This window comes from Chelmon rostratus, chromosome 8, assembly GCF_017976325.1.
Source record: "Chelmon rostratus isolate fCheRos1 chromosome 8, fCheRos1.pri, whole genome shotgun sequence".
NCBI classification, from domain to species: domain Eukaryota; kingdom Metazoa; phylum Chordata; class Actinopteri; order Chaetodontiformes; family Chaetodontidae; genus Chelmon; species Chelmon rostratus.
In genome coordinates this window covers 22114959-22138844 of record NC_055665.1, presented here as the reverse complement: position 1 = coordinate 22138844, position 23886 = coordinate 22114959, and the positions used below count along the sequence as shown (strand labels likewise).

Genomic DNA, 23886 nt, shown 5'->3' with positions numbered 1-23886 from the left:
TATCTTTTTTATAGGAACAGTTGATATTATGTTGTCATTTGTATTTCTGACACTAGATGTCGCCCGTTATCTACAATTGTTTAACTTTTCCACCTTTTGCCAGTGTTTGTACATAAACAGCAAACCGTTGGCAGCAACAACAAAAAAAGGTTGTGGTGGCGCTTGGTAATATTATGCTTGTATCATGCACCCTCAACACTCGCGAAGTTAGAAAAAACTCAAGAGGAAGAAAGTAAATTGACCTAGACTTACAATACGCATTTTTGTATATTTAGACTAATCTATTTATTCAGCAGTTTTTTGTACAGTAATATGCTGCAAATGAGAAATATCAAGCAATTCAAGGACGCTCTTTGCCTCCCTTGCGATCCAGTGATCATCCTACCCTCGCATCTGCCATCACTGGAGTCAAGCAAAACTGCATAATAACGGAAGTGTAGCGGGTCTCCCTTCATAATAAAAATAACACGTTCTGTGCCAAAAATAAGGCTTAAGCTTGAACAATGAGCGGAACTTCTCCTTCATGTTTGATTTATGTGGTGTTGAACTGACTTACACACTGTTATTTGTATATTGTCAAATCACTGTAATGTTTTGTTTGAATATAGGAATACCCCCTTCAAAGTATTTTGCTATGATAACGCATGTGTTACTAATTTCAGCCAAATCCAAGCACAAATGCGTAATTGCCGTTCGAGAGAGCGGTCTCTCCAGGACGACTTCAAAACTTTAATTAATCGTATAATTTATATTTTATTTTGGTGGCAAATAGTCAACCGGAAATGCGTTTTTTCATTATTCAGGCGGGCTTGTCGCTTGTTTCTCGTCTTGTTTTTTCACTCAGTCAGTGTTGAGAAAGCCGTGAGGGCGCCCGTAAGTGTCGGTATTTACCTGTCAATATACGGAATAACCTAACCGGCCGAATAACGTGGATTATTTCTAGCTTCGACTAGAAAACTGCAAAAGATTATCTTCACGGTCCAGCCATGGGTATGAGCGGGGCGGCGTGGAGGGGAGAGGGGGATTTAAATTTCCCTTTCGCCTAACAGCTTCTTTTGATTTGAAGTAAGCGGTGCAGCGGAGCACAAACCAGCTGTGCTCCTTTACACGTTTGGTGAGATAAAAGTTGCTGTTCGTCGATTTCAGAACAGGTTGAATTCAGATATTCGGGTTTGTTCGTTTTTTGTTCACATTTTTTGGAGTTTTCGGTTTTCCTGGAGAGCAGAAGTGGCGAACTGAAAGCGACTCGCCGAGTCGGGACTGACCACTGGAGTTGGTCCTGAAAATGGAGGCTGTTATCGAGAAGGAATGCAGCGCGCTTGGAGGACTCTTCCAAACTGTTATCGGAGACATGAAAGTAAGCCAAATGACCTTTGCAACGCAAATTATTTTATCCGAGAGCCGTTAAGCGAGGCCCAAAGCTTACTTTATCGGTCAGATAAGTTTCCAAGCATCCGCCAGGAGCTACTTGAAAATTTGGCTTTCCTGAATCAGATAAAGAATTTACGTCAGGTTAACCAACGGCAACGTTAGGTTCACGTTAATTTAATGTTAGCTTACTTAGCCTTAGATTTCTGAACTTCTTCATATTTATTTAGAGGTCGGTAAACAAAACGGAGTAGAGTTTATTACATTTATTAAACGTTAGTCACTATTTCTATCTGTTTATGACAGCTTGTAAGGTTTTTCTGGTCTCTATACATTAACCTACGTTAGGTTAGGTTACTGAATTTATATTATTCCACGCGAGTGCACTTTGCTGCGTTTTTTCCATTCTATAAAATTGGAAAACAATTATGCGTTTTTTTTTTTATGTTCAAATGTCCCGATTTGAAGTGGAGCAGCAGCCAGCATTGGATGAAGACTAAATGGGGCAGTCATCGGTCTCAAAAGTGGGGCATCTTATTTGGATGATGTGTTTTTACAGCTTAGGCGATGAGACAATTAGCAGATTTCCCAGCTGTTGTAGTTGCCTGAAGGAATGCCGGGAATGTAGCTGTCAGGGTAGAAAACTGTCCGCAGGCTCTGATGGCTTTGAAATGTGTAGGTCAGATGGCCAGCCGCTGGGTCATCTGGAGTCAGAAAGTTTGTTATGAATACTGCCCAGACATTCAGCACTGAGCGTCTCATATCCCACTTGACTAACTCTGGCAGTTCATGGCTCCCCTGTCTTTTAGCTAACTGTCAGGGAGCTATGCTACCAAACAACGCTGGTGAGAGTATGCAAATGCTTAGTATATTTGTATTCAAATAAGACATTCATGTGCCTTTTCTGTTATAGCTACAGGTGGGGATGTGTACTCAAACAATAAAGTGACAGCTCACTTTGATTTCTAGCCTAAGCTGTCAACAAGAGGACTAAGAAATGATGGGGCAAATACAAAGTGTGTGATGTCTGCACTGAGGCCAACAGGGCTGATGGCGGTGACCTCCCCAGAGAAGGTGGACTGAGTGAGCAGAGACAGGGACGACGTGCAAAGAGAGGGCAGAGATCGAAAGGGACAAAAGTGATGTAAGGGAGATTGGGAGAGCGGAAGAACGAAGCAGCGTTGGCTGAGAGAGTTGAGTTGGTTGTTTGGTGTTATGTTCAACAGCATAACATGACATTCCTCAGGCTACGAGCAGTAGTAGCACATCAGTGACAAACATGTGCTCATGCTGTGTTCATCCCTCTATCCTGTGCTGTCTTACTACCATGTCCGTCTCCTCTGTTCAATGCATTAAGCCCCTTGTTCTAGCTGTGATAGTTTCGATAAAAGCCTCTTCAACTATTTTCAGCCCAGGACCTGAATTAGGTAAATTTAGAATCCCATCGGGAACCAGGCTCATTATACCATAGTATTAGTGCTCTTGTTGTGTGGGGATCTTTCCAAAAGAGGCCTGTGACCCATTTTGCAACCCAACTAATGCAGGACATGACAATCAGTATATTCTATCATTAACAGATAACATAGAATAAAAGAAAATGTAAGACAAAGAGCAGCAAAATGAAATAGAGCTGTTTGCAAATTTGGAAGTAATTTGTTCTTACAATTTATTCTGTGTTCAGACCAAACTTTATGCTTTTTTAAACACATAAAACACTGCTAAACTAATGTTCGTCCTGTAGCTCAAATTTCCTAATTCCCCCAGGAACCTGCCAACTGGCATCAAGATGGAAAAATATCTTTTTTGGGGTGACATAACTGATTTATGGGAAAGCCCAAGCCTTGGTTTGTTCTGTTTAGCCCTGCAGGTGAGGTGAGGCATCCGTGTGGCCTCATGTTGGTTGAACTGTTATGTAACAGTGGGAATAGTGAAATCTGCTCTGATGATTGTGTCATTTATATCTGTTTCTCTTTTTTCCCCACAGAGCAGCTACCCTATTTGGGAGGACTTCATCACCAAGGCCGGCAAACTGCAGTCGCAGCTCAGGTGAGAAGGTTTCTGTGTGCACATACAATGCATTTGTATGTCTCTGTGCATCTTATTGATAAAGGAAACAAAACCAATTACAATAGATAAAACTAAAATTATTTTCACTTAGTTTGGAAACAAGCTTAGCGAATAAATCATGACATACATTACTTAAATGTCTTTCTTTATCTGGTGGTTTAGTGGTACCATCTTGATGCATGCAACTGTTTGCATAACAGTAGTGGATAGAAATGCCTGTTAGTTTGGATTCGGTTTTGACGGTTGTCTGGAAATCTTGGCTATAGATACACAGATACAAAAAAGAAGGTTTTGCAAACTGCAAATTGTTGTATCACACCTCCAATATCCCATGTTGCCCCCCCCCATATACCAAAAAGTCTCTTTCCATCAACTAATTTTGCACTTTATCTGGGCTTTTACATTAGATGTCAGTGTCAATTCCTTTCTGAAGAAGTTTTAAGTCGCCACGTGTCCTTAGACTAACAAGTAATGACAGTTTATATAAAAGCCTAATCTTTGCACAATACTATCCAGGGGTCTTTATGTGTCCTTCTCCCCCTTTTAGTCTTCTTTAAGCCTGTTTAATTTGTGTTTCTACGCTGTGTTTACCCACCTCCTGCCAAAATTATTCCAAGTCTTCTGCTAACAATGGATGCCAATCCCAGCCACCTCTCCTAGTTGGTTTTAAGTGGCCACGTGTCAGGAGACAAACTGCATATGACAGCTGAAATAAAAGCTCATTGTCCAGCAAATACTGTAAATATGGATGTCCTGTGGTCTAAATTATTCTTTGATTAACAATGCATGGCAGTTCTCTTGCCATTTAAGTGTCCACGTGTCCCGAGACAGACTAATACTGACAGTTGTATAAAGGCTCAAGGACTTAACAATACTTGCTGGGGGCCACTCGGTGTCCCATTCTTCCATTTCCTCAGTATTAAGGCTGATTAATGGTGATATGTTATTCAAGTGTCTCCATCATTCAGGGGTTAAATATGTGACCCTGCCATGCTAACACTCAGGGGAGTATTTGTGGAGTTGTTGCTAATGACTGGTTGTTTGGCAGAAGGATGTCTGTGTGTGGACAATGTTAAAAGAACAAATCCACCAGGTTTTGTACTGGTGAAAAGGTGAGTTGAAGTTACAATAAGTCAGTGAGATCTTTCTATCCAGTCATAGGAGGTTAGTGGCAGCTTGATGATGAAGATGCTTTTGAAAAGTTTTCCCTCTGCTGAATATATTAATACTAGGTTAAGATGTATAGTCATTGACCCATACTTTGACCTATTAGTTTCACACCATTTCCTACATTACTTCCCCATTCTATCAGGATTAGTCAATTGATGCTCCCAGAAAATATCAATTCCTCCTTTATGGCTTGAGTTGAGTGTTTTTCATAGACCCTCGACCATGTTTCAGTGTTTTAGACTAGCTTTTGCCCGATTACACTCAGCCTACGCCCTGCTTCAGGCTGCAGTGGTTGTGGCATATGGCTGGCTGTAACGATGCCCTTGTTGCTGGAGCGCTAATAAGAGTGTGCTATCAGTTTGCTCATGGTGACCTACAAATAAGGCTTTTTCTGTCTGCTTTAAAGCCTGGCCCCAGCCACTACAAATTTGGCCAAACTAACCCTTTTGACTACAGCATAACCCCCTACCAAGGACCTCTCTAATCTGTTTGGGGACTGGGCTACATAGAAGGACACACACACACACACACACACATACACACAGTAAAACACAAACACACCCACCTTCCCTCCTTGGCCTGGATAAGTGACTAGCCAGCAGTGGTAGCAGCATATGTCTGTGTGTATAATGACGTCCTAAAGTAGACTACTCTGTAATTTAGACCCTCTGCTCCCCTCTCACAAAGCAACTAGGAAATCAACCAATTACAGTGTTTGGGCTGTTCTGTCATTTTTTTGGTCCAAATATGGTGTTTTTTTTCCCTGCCCATTCTGGTTTTAAGCAGCCGTCACACTCACACTCACATTTACACACACACACATACACACATACACACACACGCGCATAGAACAGAGCTTTGAAGAAAGAGGGCAGGGTGGAATATAGGCTAGCTGATTTCTAATCACAGTCCTCTTTTAACTTGTCAGTGTTTGGTCTGTTCGGTGGGTCATGGTTGTTGCAGCTGTGTTAGAGCTAGGTTCACACAGTCCTCCCTCCAACTGGTGTAGTTCATTTTTTGAAGACACAGACCTCCTCAAAGCTTCAAATTTAGCCTATGAATCGCGTGGTTATAAAACTAATTTTGGTTCAAGAAGGACCACTCAAATATTTAGACCGTCAATGGACTAATAGATTGATTTGGGTCCTATGAAATCCGTTTTCATTTTTTCCAAATTCCACCTTATTCTTCCCAAATTCTGTGTTTTTCATTTTAATTCTTTGGAATTTTATGTTTTATGATTTAAGCAGATGTCATCAGCAAGTGTCTAACCATGTGGTGAACGAATAAAATTTCAACAATTCAAAAAAGCAGTCAGGGCCCTTAAGTTGATAGATGGATGGCTAGATCAGCAGACAGGTACATACAGTACACACATACATACAGGTATTAAAAAAATTGCTTAAAGCACACTAAAGCATTATCTCTGTCTCAATTCTTGGTATGCTGTGTCTGAAACAAGTAAAGGTAAACACAATTATCTATAGCAATCGCATCTCAGTGATTCAGGTTTACTACGGTCAGGTTCCAGTTTCTGTTGAACTAAGAATAGAAGGGGACAGCAGTCCTGAATGTGTCATTGTCAGAAGGAGCACTCTGCAGTACTATGCCAGCGTCTACAGGGAGTTTAGATTGGCTTGGCCAAGGCCTTGCAGAATAGATATGTTAAAGTCGTTTATCTTGACTCCAAGACAGGGGCGGTTGCAGATTTTAAGGCCAGTGGTAGTATTCGGGGCATTGTTGGAGTGCAGAGCTGAAGGCTTGTAGCAACAATGGTTTTTTTTGTTTGTTTGTTTTTTTTTACCTAATTTCACTGTAATTGAGCCAGAAAATATTTAAAAGATTTCAAATGTTTAATTTTTCCAATGTTGCCTGTTTGACGATTCTCGGTGGAAGGTGAAAATATGATTTCTCCCTCTATCGCCGACTGTTTAAGATGTTCTTTTCAAGGTTGTACTGACACGAGTTTAAAGTCTAGCGAATGGATAAACCAGTTAAGTAGTTTGACATTTCTCATGTCAAAGCGTGGAACAGATGACAGCACATGATCTTGGCTTGTAATTGTGAATTGCTTCACTTTGTATTTAAGTGAACTGAAACAGGCTTCAGTTAAAACCACTTCCCACACAAACCTGTTTTGTATTAACAAGTTAAACTTGACTGAACAAGACTTTGCTGCAATTACATGTAAAATATGATCCGTAGACCAATATGTACATGGTATGAATTAGTGGAGACAGATATCAGCTGGAGGTTGCTCTGGTGCCCGCACAGGACTTTAAATAGAAAGGAATCTCTGTGTGCGTGTGCGTATGTTTCTTTTTCCATTTGCAGGACACACCCTTGGATCTTCTGGTCGGCCCTGCAACAACACAGCACTTATTAGCCGATATTCCATGAAGTTTTTGAGTGATAAAGGAGATGACTGTTCTATCATTGACTCAATGCTAGGACTTGGCTGTCACTTGTATGTAGCACAATATTTAGGGCCATTAAAAAAACTAGAATCAGGGTTGTTTATCAGTTGATCATTTGTGTTCTGTTTACTGTTTCTGTCAAGCTTATAGGAGGTCTTCCTGGGTTGTTAGTTGTTTAGTCAAGTGAAACTTGACTATACAACGAACAACTTTAAGTCTGGAGACAGTTGAGGTACTATGTAGCTGTGTCTAGATACTGTGCGTACTCTAAGCACAGTAAATCAGATCTTTTCCTTACATAAGTCAATTTCAGAGCACACAACACAGTGGCTCTGTGGTTAGCACTGGTCCTGGGCTGGAACCCCAGGTTGCTTTTCTCCCACCTAATACGATATGCATTAAAAGACTACTCCACTGACTACTCCTGACATTGCCTTACATTATCTTTGGACACACAGAGTAAAAAAAATAGATGTTGAATGATTATGTTGGAAAATGCATGATTAAAAACACTTTTGTTCCATCTGCAAGTAAAACCCCCTGTCAGTCACCACCAACCTGTATTCAACTATTGTTTGGTCCAGTTGCGGAAGCTACCTGTTTCAACTGTTTATGGAAATTCCCAGGTTGTAATGGTTCTCTGTTTGCCAGTGGACAATAACAACTGTTTACAAATTAAGGTACTCAGTGTTCTTGCAAATGTGCTTTTGTGTTTGAACATGCCTTGGAAAATTTCTAGACAATTGTGTTACTGTGTTTTTAGCATGCATGACCGACAGATAGTTTTGTCTCTGCTGAGGAGATCAGATATCACATATATGCCCATGCACCGAGAGTCTTTCATCTCCAGACCGGTGATCTTAATCATAAGAGGTCTGTTGTGTCTAAAGTAAGTGAGTCAGTATTTGTCAGTTAACCAGTCAGCTAGACTGCCAATGAGGAAGCCTGCTGCCAGCTAGCAAAGTACCTGGTCAGTCAGGCATCTGAGCAGGCAAAAAATCAGGATACCAGCAAGGTGGTGTCTGTAATGAGTATAGCAGAGAGTAGTCTTATGCCAAGCTTCTGCTACCTTTTTTTTTTTTAGGACAGATTGGATTTTGCCCTTTCTTCAGTATGTCATGAATTAGCAGTATTGTATACTGCAATTTATAAATACTTGGTAAACTGTATAAGATGGCAGAGAAGCAGGTATGAGTTGTGATCTTGCTACAAGCCCAATTTTAGAGCTGAACAGGGTAGATCCCACACCGATCCTTTCTTTGACCTATAAGTGTGGCAAACTCAGCTCAAGAGCTGCTCTGCTGAGCTGGACAGATTCCAGCGGTCTCTAAGTAATCACATAGACATTCCTCACACAGCAGGGCACGCTCAAGTTTTAACTTACATACAGACACCATTATGCATACTTTGATTTTCATGTTATCAGGATTGAGGAAAGCTTCATAATCTAAAACATAGCACATGTGGATACACATACGTGCATACACGTGCAAAGATTTTTTTTTTTTTTTTGCTCTGCCTGTCATAACAAAAGAAGATCTGGTGCTTTTTTCCTTATCTGATCAGTTTATGTCTTTGCCTGTCAGCACTTGTATATCATTGCTGCAATTCATCTGCCACCTGTGTGTGTGTATCCTTTGAATGATTTGAGGTACTGCATCTTCTATCATTATGTCTTTTACTAAACTCCTGTCTTCCTTTTTTCACCTAGGGCGACAGTAGTTGCTGTGGCTGCTTTCCTGGATGCCTTTCAGAAAGTGGCCGATCTGGCTACCAACTCACGAGGTAGGAATATGCACACAGATTTAGAGGCTTGAGTGTATGAACGGTTGTCCGCCACAGCAAACCTATTCCTCGTCTCTTGAAGGAATCTGTTATCTTTTTCAGTATTGTTGGAGACCTGTAGCACAGTGCTGACAGGGTTAAAACAGTGAACTGTTGAATAGTATGTGTGTCTGTCTGTGTAGCCCTACTGTTCAAGTCCAGTCTTTCACCCCACTGTGCTGAGAGGTTCTGTAGGTTGTTTGCTTTATCATATAGGTAGTAAATCCGTCAGTATGCTGTTTGAAGCTCTGCTGCTGGCTTTGTCTTCGACCTCTAACCCCCTTTCCCCCTGCTTCCCGACCCCCTCCCCTACGTATACTCCACCTCCGCTACATCTGGACTCTCTGGTAGAGCTTCAACTCTGCATGTGTATGAGAGGGAAAGAGAGAGAGTGAGAGATCTCATCCCTCCTTAGCTTTGACACCTCCAGCCCTGCTCTACACTATTAATAGGAACTGAGACAGACACACACATTCATCACCTCACTCACTGCAGAGAGAATGAAAGAGGGGGGAATGGATGTAGAGAGAGAGGTGGGAGAGCACAGGAAGTCATCATACTCTCCTTCTGTCTCTCTCCCGCTTTCTCTGTCGCACAGTGTAAATGTTTTCCATGAAGGAGTTGCATTAAGTCAGCTGAAGAGCATTGCGTCATTTTTCATCTACTCTTTCATCATTTTCTCTCTCCTTTCTTTCTACATTTTGTGTCTGAGGTGAGCAGTATCGCATAACACCCTGATCATTTTGTGCTTTGCTGCTCAGGCGTCACTGTACGCTTCAGCATGCTCTTCAGCATGGAAGCAAGCATGGATAATGAGTTGCAATGCACCATTGCCTGAGACGCTGCTATCTGTATCACAGGTAGATAACTCATCCACAGGATAATCACACCAGGGTATTAAAATGAGTCGTGATTACCAGGATTACCTTATTTTCCATTAAGGATGCAGTTGTAAGTGCACGTTCCTTAAAAGGTTTGTACTAAACACTGTACCTGAGATTGGTGAGACAAACTGTAAGGGCACCATGTATTTTTTCACCACTTATGCCGGTAGCCATCTCATTTTGCTTATTAAACTTTGCAGAGGCTCATTAATGCTTTGATAACATAATATACGTAGTTAGTAGCTTTCAATGTATACTGTATATCTTTATTTTCTTTCCTGTGTCATTCTTTATCTTTAAATCTTAATCTTATTTTAAAACCAGTTTAGTGCTCATAACACCCTTCATCTTGATCTAGTCTTTGTAGTAGCTAAAATATGTGGATAAAATACCAATTTTGGCTGTTTTAATGGAAATGTAAAGCAAGTCTGAGAGTCCGAAAGTTTTTCTCATTACCTCTAAAGTTAACTCATTTTAAAGATACTGGCAGTATGGTTTTTGTGGTTTGCCATGGTTCCTGGAAGCTCAGAGGCACAAGGATGTATTTTTTGGTCAACCCCTTCAACAGCCCATAATATCTGTTTGGGAAAGAAAAAATCTTGTTAAAAATTTGATCTCTCGAGTATAATTTTCTGACTCACGGACTCATTTGTCACCAAACCAAACTGCTCTTTTGGGATCTACTGTAAACCAGTTGTCATGTACATGTAATGGGCCTTAAGAAGTGCCTCGGGGAAGTCGTCTTTCTACTCTGTGAAGATCAGCTTACTGTATTGTTCACCTACAAAGCAAGTATGTTTTCTAAAGACCCCACTGTGTGTGTGTGCGCGTGTGTGTGCGCGTGCGTGCGTGCGTGCGTGCGTGTGCGTGTGTGTGTGTGTGCATGCACAAGGGGCTAATGTAAAAAAGGAAACTGCCCCTCTGTTTCCTACCACCACAAAATAGAGGCAGACAAATGTTAATGTTCTCTTTTTCCTTTTCTTTGTCTTCTTATGATAACAACAGCAATAATAATAATATTAATAATAATAATAATAACAAACAGAAGGCGCAAACACAAATTGAAGGTCGTTAAGTCTCTTAAACAGGAGATCAAGGCTTTCGGCCGCCTTTCAAAATGGTTGTACTGTTATATAGCCTTGCAGATATTGGCAGTGATGGTAGCTCATAAAAATTCAAGGGTTGAAAGGTAGACAGACTTTTGATATATGACAGCAGTTATGGTTCTAGGTGTTTAGATGAAAGTTGCTCTGGGACCCTTTAATCAGTGTTATCACTGAAGTAGCATGATCAGAAGATTTAAAAAAAACAGAAATTAGGTGTGGTAAATGTTGAACAGTGGACCGTGGCAAATTTTGTGTGTATCTGTGTTAAAATATTTCGATGTGAAGTGTGCACACTAAACATTTTAGGCTCCCATTTAAGACCCAGTCCATTTTCAGTTCACTTAGGTTGCAGTATAGATAAAACCGGGCCATGATCAATGACTGACTGGACATTATTTTACAATTATGACACGTGTGACCTCAAAACAAGCAATGGATTTGACACACCTGTCTTTATACAGGTTGACAGTAAAGAAGATGTTTTCACTCCAGTCCTTCAACACATTTCTGGTCCTGGATACCTGCAGAAAACAGGACTATGCCTTTTCCCCCCCCCCATTTGTAATTCACACTGTCAGTGAAACATGTATCAAAGAGCTCTTTTACAGTATGAGAATCTTTAGGCTTTTGTTCAAGAACAAAAGTCTAACGAATGTTATTTTCCTTTCTGGTTCCAAAAACTCTCTGTTTACCTCACAATTGTAGTTGTTACATTGTTGTCATAGGATTATTATGTGAAAGGTGGATTCAAGCCCCTTTCCAAAATACCTTGATGATTTCATTAAGTTCAGGCTATTAGAGACACTAAAAGGAATAGGAAACACCATGGCAACGCCCACAGATTATGGCATATTTGTACAAACCGCCATAATCTGTGGGCATTCTCTCCTTTCACTATGTCTCTTGTGTGATAGACCATGAACCAAACATTACTCTTAGTATTAATGGATTGATTTAAATATTGATTTTTGGTGAGAAACCTGTGTCAGCAGTATAGCTATAGTTGTTTCATGCAAAACATGCTGGAGTTGTGAAACAGTCTTCTAGTGGAAACATCAGTAAATGTTCATTGCATGAGCTAATCACTGTGGTGTAGTTAAAAACCTTCGACTGAGTTTTGAAAATGTTCCAGTGAAAGACTGTAGGTTCTAATAATTATCAGCTGTTGCATGCTGTTTATGTTTCTGCATTTGTTTAAGTGATTTATTTAAACAGAACCAGATGTATTTATAATGATGAACAGAGGAGAAAAACACTGCAAACTTGGGATGCTGAATGTGTTTTTGCATTACGTGGAGCAGGTTGAAGACATCCAATTAGAGAAGGGGGGGGGGGGTGAGGATTAAGATGCAGAAATGAATGCATATTACCAAAAAAAAAAAAAAACTCACAATAGGAAACATGAGACATGGCAAGAATAGTAAAGGTAAAGTCCAACTTACTATTTTACAGTTGAGTGAAATAAAATAAGTGGAATGTCAAGTGGAGAAAGGTTGAATAAAAGAAAGAAAGACCTACTTAAGTCTCCAGACAAAGCCTTTCTTTCCCTCTGTTGAGCTCTATTATTCAGAGGCTATTGGAGCTTACAGTGGACACAGACACAGAAAAGATTGGATCTGCTTGTTTTGGTAGAACAAACACATACATATAAATAAGTACAGTGTGTACTGTAACACGCAACTGCAGATGAACAGAAAGCTACACACTCATAGCCACATGCTGTAGATGCTCACATACCTCATTGCATTCAAATGTATTCATTCAAAGACATGTACATTCACAGCCACACACACAGACAGAGGATTAGCCGAAACCACCTGTTTCGCTGTGCTTGGTTGGGTTCTGTTCAGATTTAGACTCTCTCTATGCACAATGGGCTCACTTTGCTTTGTTATCTCAGTCTCATCAAGTACATTGAAGTATGCTTTGGCATCTCCCTATTGCTCCCTGTTTTACTTATTTTCCAGCTGCCTTTTAGCTATCTCTGCAGTTTTTATCTTTATATGTTGCCACAGAATGTTTTTCCATACATTTTCATGAATATTCAGTTTTCTGCAAATGAAACTGACTTTTCGTTCAGCTGCAATAACAAAAGAGACAGGCAAAAAAACAGCCTGTCTCTTTTGTTTTTGCAGCTTTGTTTATATTAGCAGTAGCTGCTGAGTATGGACAGTATGCTAAAACACTGCTTGACTGGCTTTGCTGTCAGTGACTCAAGAAGTTTCTCAAGAAGTGACACTGGTTAATCATTGAAGAAAATTTACAATATACACCAGCACCAAGCCTGACGGGGGCTTGTTGACTTTCCGACTTAGTAGTGTGTTCAAAGTTGTCTTGCCTGTGGCAATTCTGGTTACAAGAGATTAGTCCACAAACTCCCAAATCCTCAAGTATGTTTAAATTATGTTGGTGTACTGTCTTTACACTAATCCACTCACTCATTAAATTAGGGACAGAATTTAAAACACAATTTTTTGTCCGGTCTTTTTTTTTCTCATCCGTCTGTCATACTTTGTTCCACCTCTTGGACCTTGGTCTTGGCTTTTCTCATATTCTCTCCTCTTTGCCGATGTTTGCAGCTCTTTCTTCCCTCTTTCTACATATTTCTGCTTGTTTTATTGATTGACCTTTCTTACTCTTGGTCCCTGTGTCTTTCTCACAGTTTTGTATTATGTCTTTTATATCTGTGAACCTTGAACCTGCCCACAAAGGTGAATGTATTGCATGCAGACACTGTAGCCTGTATTCTTATACTGTTGGCACAAACATACACCAGGGCACACACATCACACAGTCGCCTCTGCCTTGAAGCAGTGTGACAGTGTTTGTTCTAATGGCTCTGATGGTTCTATTTGATTTAAACTCATGTGATTAAACGTTAATGATTAAACATGTTTTGGGCCAGACTTGATAGAAGTACTCAGACATCAGGCCACCTGGACTGACAAACAAGCTGTTACCAAGAGGTATCTGTGAATTTGCTGAAAGGAAAAATATGAGACACCAGGCAATAGTGCAGGGAATATTTAGTTATGTCACAATTTAAATAGTTTTGAGTTGAAGGTGCTGTAATTTGATTACAAATCTATTTTTGCTGCAGACACACATGACCACCTTGGCTAGGCTTAGTTTGCTTCTTAAATGGAAACAACATAGTTCAAACTTATACCTTTACCTTAATGTTTCACATTACAGTACCAGTAAATTTCGTCATAGTGCACAGAGTTCATCTTTAATCAGTAGGGAGAATACGAAGCCATTTGTAGGAGATTTAAATGAGCAGAATGGATGACACTGATTCACATCACATTCTGTCAATAATCTCCTTATCTCATTATCACCACTGCCAAAATGTGACTTCTCTGCAGTATGTAAAAATAGCCACCCATGAAGAGCCCTCTAAATTCCACTGAAGTTGCTTTTTGCATCACTGTTCAAGCGTTTTAGAGAGAATTCCAATGTATATAAGATTCAATACTCAAAAGTTTACAAGAGGACATGCTTGGCAATTTAATTTTTTTTATTATTTTATAGGCAAAACAATCAGACAATTATTTTCTACAATAATTGTGAAAAACTACAACATCAGCTTTGAAACACAACATTTCACCTCTTTGTCAGTTGTTGTCTGAGACAAACCCAGGCTGAACCATATTCCCTCCCTCTGAAAACTTGAAACTGCTCCGGTCATTGGTGAAAAATGAGACAAAGCTTTATTGAATCCACGAAGACAGAGAGATGAAGAGAGAAGAACAGAGAAGGCACAAGAATAATCCTCTCTCTTGTTCCATCAAGCGCCTGTTCATTTTCCATGTAGATCCCCTCTTCCCCCCGTTTTGTATCAAATTATAGTTTCGTCATAGTTTCCTTCTTTGTATAATGGATAATGGGCTTGTCTGTGGGTCTGTTTGTGTGTGCCTGTGCGTGCATCTTTTTTGAGCTTGTGCGTGCGTCTGTGCGCGTGTGTCCTCATACAATATACCAGTGCTACCTCTTCGTGGTATTCCATTCACCAAGTGAGTGTGAGAGTGACTGAGTGGGTGAGTAGTGAGATTTCCTCAGAGTCAGCCACGGTGAAACAGCTGATGGCAACCAGGCCGCACAGTGAGATGAGGTCATTCCATGCAACAGAGCAGACAGGGACAGCAGATGTTAAAAATAACACAGCAATGTAATTTTGATGCTTTCCAAGAATTGCACATTGTTGGCCTGAAAAAGACATGAATTCAATAAAATTATTTTCCCAAGGGCTGTTAATGTTGGCAAAGATGAAGACCATTGTGGCCTGCCTTTAAGTTAGTACACTGTCGTATGTTGCTGGTATGCAGACAGGGTTGTCTGCATGCCACTTGGAAGACTGCTTAGCATCGTAGCAGTGTCATTAGGTATACATAGAGCAAGTTTGACCAGTTTTGAGACATAATAAGATGGCTTGTTTGAGTCTTCAATTGGCCCATCTTTAAATCGCATAGTCTGACCTTGAAAACCACTGTCCTCAGGAAAAACAACTTGGAGTTCAGTGGAGTCGTGAGAGCTTGTACTCATGCAGTGCATAGTACACAATTAACATAAGTGACCATCCATGTATATTAAACATGATTGGTAAATTATATATCTCTGTCACTTTCTTCATGTAAAAAAACAACACTCACACACACACACACACACAGAATTTCTCTTACCACTCATAGCATAATAGTTTGTTCACGGGTATAAAAATAACCAAGCTTGCATCACATGTTGGTTGGCAGCTGTCAGTATGTGTGTGTGTACATATACAGCATGTCAGTACGTACAGTGTGTCTATGTGTACACAAGTGTGTGTGTGTGTGCGCCTGTGTATATATTAATCCCTGTGGCTCTGTCAGCACCTATGGTGTTGAGTCTGTTTGGACACGTCTGACTCTAGAGATGAAATAGACACCTGCCACAGAGCTGGCATGTAGAAGCTTGTTAGATCTATTTGGACCTAAAATGATTATTAAGTTGCACAAACTTGTTTTTAGAGCCGATGATAATCTTCCAGTTGCCCATCCGGTTATTCAGATTGTTTGGACTAAGAGCAATTGATCATTCAATAGCCCATGTAACTGGAATGTTATATACATGGTCAGATATTGTTTTCATTGTATATGCAGTTAGCTTTTAAAAATGTTCCCTTGCATGAACAATAAAGTATTTGTTTGGTTTTGCCCATAGTCTGTAAAAAACATGGATGTAGTCTCTGTGACATCACCTATAGGTTTATTGTGAAATCTTGAGCAGGATTGAGTCATTTTTACAAAGAACTGCTCTCAGTAGCAGGTCGTTCCTTTGTAGCTCAGCGATTTCATGTTGTAGGTTATCAGGCTCATCAGCTGACTCCACATTAAACAGTGTAGCAAATGTGTTCATTTCCTTTTGTTTATGTCCTTGATTCATGTCCTTAAACTTCTCACCAAATGCCCGAAGGAGTTTTCACACTCAGCAGCACATCAGAGACCAAACATGTTTTATATCTGCTGCTTTATTTCTGGAGATTAACTCGTTTTTGGAGCCAGCCTCAAGTGGCCATTCAAAGAAATGACTCGTCTGTGTTGTCTTCATTTTTCAGCCCTGGAGCTTGGCGCTTGGTTTTAACTTTTCAATTGTATAAGGCCAAAGATGATAAATAAATTATTCTTTCAACATTTTGCTGTTTTAGCACATCTGCAAAGTTAAAAGACCAAAAACTTTTACCTATTACCTTATAGTCATTATGGTGAACATGAATATTCCTTGGAAATACATTTTCACATACGTACATCTCTGTTTCCCCAGGTTAACAAGTCAGCCATCTTTTTCTAAAGTAGATGCCTACTATGGTATTGTTAAGCCTGTGAAAATACAATAAACCAGTTCTTACACACTTCCTGTCTGTTTAGAACGATGCCAGCTGTTGCTGTCATTATTGCAGTCCTGTTGTCATAATAGCAGCCACATTTTTTACCAAAAAACAAACCGTCAGCCTAACATAAACTTAACTTGTATATTGACTGGAAACAGCCCAGTATCTCTGAGTATGGCTGCAGCCTTTATGAAACTGTAATGATTTTTGGTCTCTCATAGACATGGAGAGCCAGGGGATGGGGGTTACAGAATTTAGATGCTTAAGATGTGTTAGTACTGGGTGTGGTGGTAAATCTTAGATTAAAATCTGCTGTATGAAGTGAGCTATAATTTTCTCATAACCAAAGTGTGACAGTGCATACTGGGAATCCAGTGCTGATTCCACCATACTGGTATACTTTTTGAGATGCCCTTGTCAACTTCTGTCATTGCTTCATATTTGCCAGCTTGCTTCTAGTTGCGACAAAGTGGCTGTGCTACATCTTTATGACCTCTATACACTGCCTAGCTTCAGCTCATTGTATGACCTCTCCCATTAACATCAGTGCCGCCCCTCCTTATGGAATAGCTTAGTTCCACTGAGGCCCATGTGTGCCTACAATGAGTTCAGCACCTGAAAATAACTTCCAATCTAGAGGTGTGTATGTTCTTCCTTTTGAACTAGTGCAGTGCATTTCTTATACATTTTAAAAATACATGTCTCTGAAACAGTAAAAAGACAACTGACAAACTCCAAAAGAGCGCATTACATGTGTACTCTATAGATTGCTACTCATTCTGTGTGTGGGTGCGTAGCAGATATTCAGGGTAAGTGGGCCTATAAACCCCAGATGTCTCTACAGCTTTACCTTCTACTGTTTCCAGTCATCTGCTAATGCACTTTGTGCCGCTGCTAATGCAGGGCAGAAGCCATCACAACTGTTATCAGTTTTCTATGCCTGTCACCATAACTGGCATAGATGATATTCACATTTTGTCACTCTTTTTAGCTTTTCTTGGTAGTTGATGCTTCAAGAATGATTAAAATCTGAGTTACAGTTGTAGCATGCTTGGCAAAAATTGAGATGAATTAACGTGCACATGAATCCGACAGTTTGTGTGGATGTGAAACAGTGGGGTCCATGAATTCTAAATGGGAGCTAAAGGATTGGTAAGTTAGTAAATGTGTACATGAAGTATGAAGTCTTTGAGTCCAAATGAGTCTGAGGGGCCCAAACATTGCACATTATTAAGAGTATATGTCACCCAGAATATCCGTTTGTGTGCGAGAGTATGAGCTGTATGAATCAACTATGAGCTGATTGACGTGTGTGTGCAAGGGTTTGGGTTGTGCATACATACGTATATTTATTCTTGTGTGTGTGTGCTTGTGAGAGTATGTGCGTATGCATGCCCTGGTTGTTTTTCAATGAGGCTTCCGTCCCAACTGTTTTTACTGAGTGACGCTGGCCCACATAATTACTGTGAATTAGCATACATCCAGCCTATTTTGATTAAAATAAGGGGGAGTCTGAAATAAGTAGAGACTCAGGTTTTTATCATGCCCTTTTCCTTTTGAGCTGCTCACAGTAACTCTAGATAAACCAGCAAGTTTTACCTGAATGCAGATGTACTTCTACTTGACAGACTCAAGGACTCAATTTTCTGTTAAATCTTCATGGACACATTGGCTTTCTAAACTCAACTTGGAATGCACTGAACTCAAGACTTTTGTGAAACAGACTTCAGTCAAATTCGGTCTAAGCAGAATTAGAGTGTGCTCTGCCATGAACAGACCCTCATACAGCTCTGTGAAAAAAAATGGCCCTTTCCTCTTTGCCCCTCTCAGTTCATGGCTTGGCCTTTGTTACAGAGCAGCATTAGATCCTGAACTGACCCACTGTCTCAGTGCCCTCTCTGAAAGGGCTCTGTCCTCTTTTTCCAGCTTCAGTCCAAGACCAGCCTGGCCATATACATTTCCTGTCCTCTGTCAAACCCAGACCTAGATCCCACCCCATGGACGAGCTCCATGCCTCTCAATCCACCCTGTGTTCTCTTCTGTTCACCCTGACCCTGTCCTGGGAATCTTACAGATCACTGGAACCAGCAATTAAGTCAGTTAATGGGTCAAATACACAGACTCACGCATAGACTCACAGACTAATTCAAGCATGCACAGCCTCATGTGCACATGTACACATATGCAGCACATATAGAGATTCAACCATAGACTTGCATGAAATTATCTCTGCATCTCTCGGACTCACAGGCAATAGATTCCCCAGGCTGAGTTAGTGCTGGCCTTCTTCTCTGCTGTTTGAGAATTTATGGGTCAAACTCCTTTGTCACGTCTCATGGTAGACTTACTTGTCATGCCATTTAGTCTGCACTATAAAACACATTAACATAGAAAATACAAGGAAGTGTCTAGTTAAAAGATTTATCTTCAACCATCTGCTTTAATACGAACATCTGCCCATGGACATTGCAAATTCAGAGTTAGGCTCCAAAATGCCCTTGTCATGGAGATAAGGGACACAAATGCATGAGTGTATGTTTGTCTGCGTAGGTGCGGACCAAAAAGGTTAAAACACAAGACACCCTCTCCAGGAGTGAGGGAGAATGTGTATATTTTCGAGACATGGAGGTGAGTAAGCCAAACACCTTTGAGTGTGTTTGAGCCAAAAAAGGAAGCAGAGAATCTTCTGTGTGAATATGTGTGCATGCACTGTGTGTCTGCACAAGTGTTTGTGGGTATTTGCTCTCTGTTTTTGTTTAAACATAAACCCGGTTCAACCAGTGAGTCTTGGATTTGGAACATCTGACATGCATACAAAGTCAAATGCAAAGCACATTTCTTTGGCAAAAGAATGTCAGACTTGTATCTTTCTGAGTTGCTTTGATAAGCATTTATTAAGCAGGTTGCCATATTGCTACTGCTTTCAGGTAGAAAAAATGCATTGATGGACTTCACATGGTCCCAAATGTTCACTGCTTAATATAAAGTGTAAGAAAGTACTGGGCTGATAACGTCTCTTGTCTTTTTGTGTGTGTGTTCCTGAGAAACAAAAAACAAACAAAAAGTTTTCGGAATCGATCCAGTCGGTCACCTGGGTCGGGAGGCGCAAAGTGGGTGCCAGTGGCTGCAACATAATCCTTAAGGGCAAATGCACCCATCAAAGTATGTCCACTAAAAGTGTTGAGGAGGAAGACTTTTCTGGCCTAATGAGAACTTTCTGTCTGAAAACTTTGGCTCTAAAGCCACTGATGTTCATTTTGACAAAGACACAGTCCCGGCAGTGTAGACTAAGTGTAGCCAGAAAATTTAACAAAATTGTTATATTCAATATCACCTGCAACGCATGCCAGGAGAATGAGTGTGTTTATTAACTTGTTATGCATTTTCCCTTCAATAAGTATTAGATTACTTTCCCATGAAGCAAAGTAATTTAAGGTTGGTGATACTGATACTATTTTTTTTCTTACCTTGTTTCCTCTCTTTCGCCATGTGCTCTTGTCTGCATCTATACCCTGAACTCCTGTGTGTTTGTGTCCAGGCTGTCGAAGCCAGGTGTATACACAGCCGGTCTGTGACAGAAACACCAAACCATGTTCTGTTTGTCATCAGGAACTTTCTGCTCAGTTGAAACTCAGAGGCGTGTATGTGTGCTCAGATTGTCTAGTATTTGATGTGTCATACTTGAGAATAGAGTGCAACAGCTACACATTTGCATAAACACTCAAAGATAGAAGCGCACACGCACAGTGGGATACCATCATCAGCTTGTTGCTGTGTTACTGGGTGGGTGGGCCATCTGCTGCACCATGACTATTGAAGGTGAACTTGGATGAAGTGTTACCTCATTCCGTCCTCCCCACTCACTTGAAAGAAACTTTCTTCTTTTAGAGTAAGGCAAGGTGACCTCACACTGCACATTAAATGTGTTGAATATGTCTACATGTAATCATTTTACGGTAAGGCCAGGTTTTGTAAACTGTGCTAAACAAGCATGTTGCATACTGTTCTTTAAATAGATTTAATAGGTATGAGTTCATCATTGAGTCTGTAAGATAATACAGCCATTGTATTGGTTGATAGATGGATAAATAATGGTTAAGTTCAATCCATTTAAGTTACTCAGTGAGTGGGTTGACTCAGCGAGCTTTCAGTGTCTGGATTGTTCCCTGTCGTCCTATAGACACTTCATAAAACACTCTGAATGAATGATGTGTTTGTGTGAAGAGTGTGTATATGTGTGTGAAGACAGAGAGCACGCGTGCGAGAGAGAGAGTGTGTGTGTGTAGGGGCGGTCGGGTGGATGTGGGGTGACACTTGGGTGGAGAATGTCTCCGCACTACCAATTTGACAGCATAGTGGGCTCTTACACATGCACACGTGCACACATATACGTGCATGCAAAGGCACACACACATAGTAGATGCAATCTGGTGGTCATTATTGCAAACAAGGCAGTGCTGTGTTGTACTGACAAACAGTTCAGTCTCCCTAGTGTGTGGTTGGTTTAAATTATCACCAGTATCTCCCAGACTAGAGGCCTTTCAGTCTCTCTCCCTGTGGCAAAGGAAGGGTCACAGGCACATTCATGTACGAAGTGCTGAAGGTGAAAAGCCAAACATTGTAGATATTTTTGATGTCCTGTTAGGTTTCAAGTGTCAAGTTAAGCTTGAACCTATTGCATTCATTGTGTCTGTTAATTATACCAAAGACTGCTGTCTTGTTTTTAACTTTGTTATTGAAAAACTTTTTACTCTTAATAAATAATAAGGAGAGATCATCTGTGTAAATTGCAGACACCATTAGTCACTTACACACAAAAACATTGCAAAATAGGGCCCATCATCACAGACAATATTTGACTGGAGTTTCTCGCATTTGTGCAGGACTACTAGGAAACTCTGCAACTCGGCTGAAATGTACAAATAATTCAACAGCATGGATATTATTTTATTTGTTTATTTTATAGTATGTACGCATATTTACCCAATTCTGTCAGCCCTAACATGTACACCCCAGATTGATGCCATTAGTGTTTGCTATTACAGTATTACAGGTATTAACAGTAATTTGTATACTATGATATTTTTGCTGTGTAGTGTGGATAATATACATCTCAGTAAGTGTTCATTCTTGAATGAAACCTTTCACACATTGCCCTTGGGCTTGAAGACAAGCAAGAACAATACTGTGCAGTTTCTTGTGCACTCCCATACAAGAACTGCAACATGCCTCTGTTAAAATATCTTCAAAATGTTGCTTCCAAGTATACCTTTTGCATAAGCCTATAGATGCGGTAATGACTGTATGGAGCACTATAAGGTGTTAATTCTCTGTATGTTTTAAGTATACCTTCTTCACCCTCCTTACTTGAATGACCTGTTTTTCATCATTTACACATGCAAAGTTTTCTATTGCTGATGTTTTTTAAAAGTGGTCTTTATTTTATTAGTGTTGAGACCTGTGTAGTTGATATTAATACCTAAAACCTTCACTGAATATATCTGCCATGTTCAAAATGTAAAGACTTACAGAATTGGGACTTAAACCGAATATGAGAGGTAATGCAGGTAACTTTGGCTGTGTCTTTAGTTTCACTTTCAGGATGTACGTGACTCATACCTTATTTTATTCAGCTGTTGAGTTTCAGTCATTGCAGTTTAAATATGAACCTCTGTCCTCTTCACTGTAAAAGATTAACTGTGACATCAGACCTTTTGCATGTTCTGATTATATTATATGTCTCATTTGTCCAATGAATTTGGAAAAAGAAAGTTTTAACATTGAATTTGATTGTTTGAAGTTGCAGTTATTATTGCGGGTCCTTCTCACTTCTGCAGACCTACAAATAGGGATGGCTATACTCAACCAAAAAAGCAATTGATTTAGTCCGCTGGTAGAGGTTCTAGTAAATCCTTTCTGTCTATCTGTCTGTGGAATGTGTGTCAGACCAGAAAGGAAGATTAGAGAAAAAGTGGGGCACCAGAGCCCGGAAAAGAGCAAGAGTGGGCTCTAGGGTAATCTATTTGTGCTCTCTCTCTCTCGCTCTCTCTCTCTCTTGCTCTGCCCTCTCTCTGTCTGGTCATCTTATGACATGCTTAAACCCCTCATTGGAGGCTTTAATTGGTTAGATTCTGGGCAGCAGACTAATAGCTGCTGTTGAGCCTCTACATGCTGTGTAGAACAATATGCAGGCACTGGCTATCAGTGAATGAAGCACTACATTGTCAGTTCTACTACAACGTCTGATGTTTTTGTGTTTAACCTTTTAGAGGTTAAAATGGCACTGGTAATGGCACTTGTGGTGTCCCAAAGTCCATGGGCTGTAGATTTAGCCTATCATCGAAAAGTCTGTGTATTTGTATTTGGACACCCACACATATCAGAGATGTGACATTTTGCTTAAATACACACTGCCCATCATTTCACCCAAGATTCAAGTACCAACTGTGTCCCTAAACAAGCAGCTTTGAAAAGAAAGCAATGGTTATGTGTTAACTACCTGCTACTGTATGTGGGAAACACTGAGATAGCAGGGACAGTGGGACCATGCAGACTTTTCGTTATTCAGATGATTGATGTTTGCCATTTAATATGTTGCTATTGTGCAATGTTGCTGCAATTATTTTCTCTTGAGACAACACCATGAAACACTTCTCACTGTTGAGGTCAGCAGTGATCCACCAAAATGCTGTATTTCCATCATGTACTTTCCCATGGGACATTCTCCACGTCTTTTTGAGCATTTATTTTTGTCTCGACTCTGACCGCTCATTGAACTGGCCAACTGCTTACTGACTGGATTAGCTCAGGCACCATGTTAACACTATGGTACTACATTCACAGAGACATCAGAGACGAGGGGTGGGAGCAGAGGACTAAGCCAGAACAGAAAGAAACCAGAAAGCGAGAAAAACTAAACTGAACACACAAAGATTAGAATGTACGATAGAGGACTAGATCAGAGAGAGAGCAGCTTAAAAGAAGAAATCAAAGGAATACAGTAGAATAAAGGGGGTGGGGAGGGGGTGAAATTCCTCCATGACCTACATTTGCATTGCAATCTGCAGCTGAAGCCAACATGTGCAGTTATGACATAGCGCTGTAAGAGTACAGTAAGACAGCTAGCATAAATTAGCATACCAAGTCTGCCTGGAGACTGTTTGCTAGCACAGGGTCTCTGTCTA

The 23886-nt window shown here is 40.4% G+C and overlaps 1 protein-coding gene across 7 annotated transcripts in view; it reads left to right on the top strand.

Moving 5' to 3' along the window:
- Positions 1–872: 872 nt before the first annotated feature.
- LOC121609906 (protein MTSS 1-like) overlaps positions 873–23886 on the top strand; it is a 50187-nt gene continuing 27173 nt past the window's right edge. For 6 of the 7 annotated variants that reach the window (XM_041941676.1, XM_041941673.1, XM_041941672.1 and 3 more), the window contains exons 1-3: positions 873–1357; positions 3353–3414; positions 8734–8807. In XM_041941676.1, coding sequence (XP_041797610.1) covers positions 1286–1357; positions 3353–3414; positions 8734–8807 — 208 coding nt within the window. In that variant the 5' untranslated portion in view covers positions 873–1285. The remainder of the gene's footprint in view (positions 1358–3352; positions 3415–8733; positions 8808–23886) is intronic. The other variant, XM_041941674.1, reaches the window with a different exon arrangement.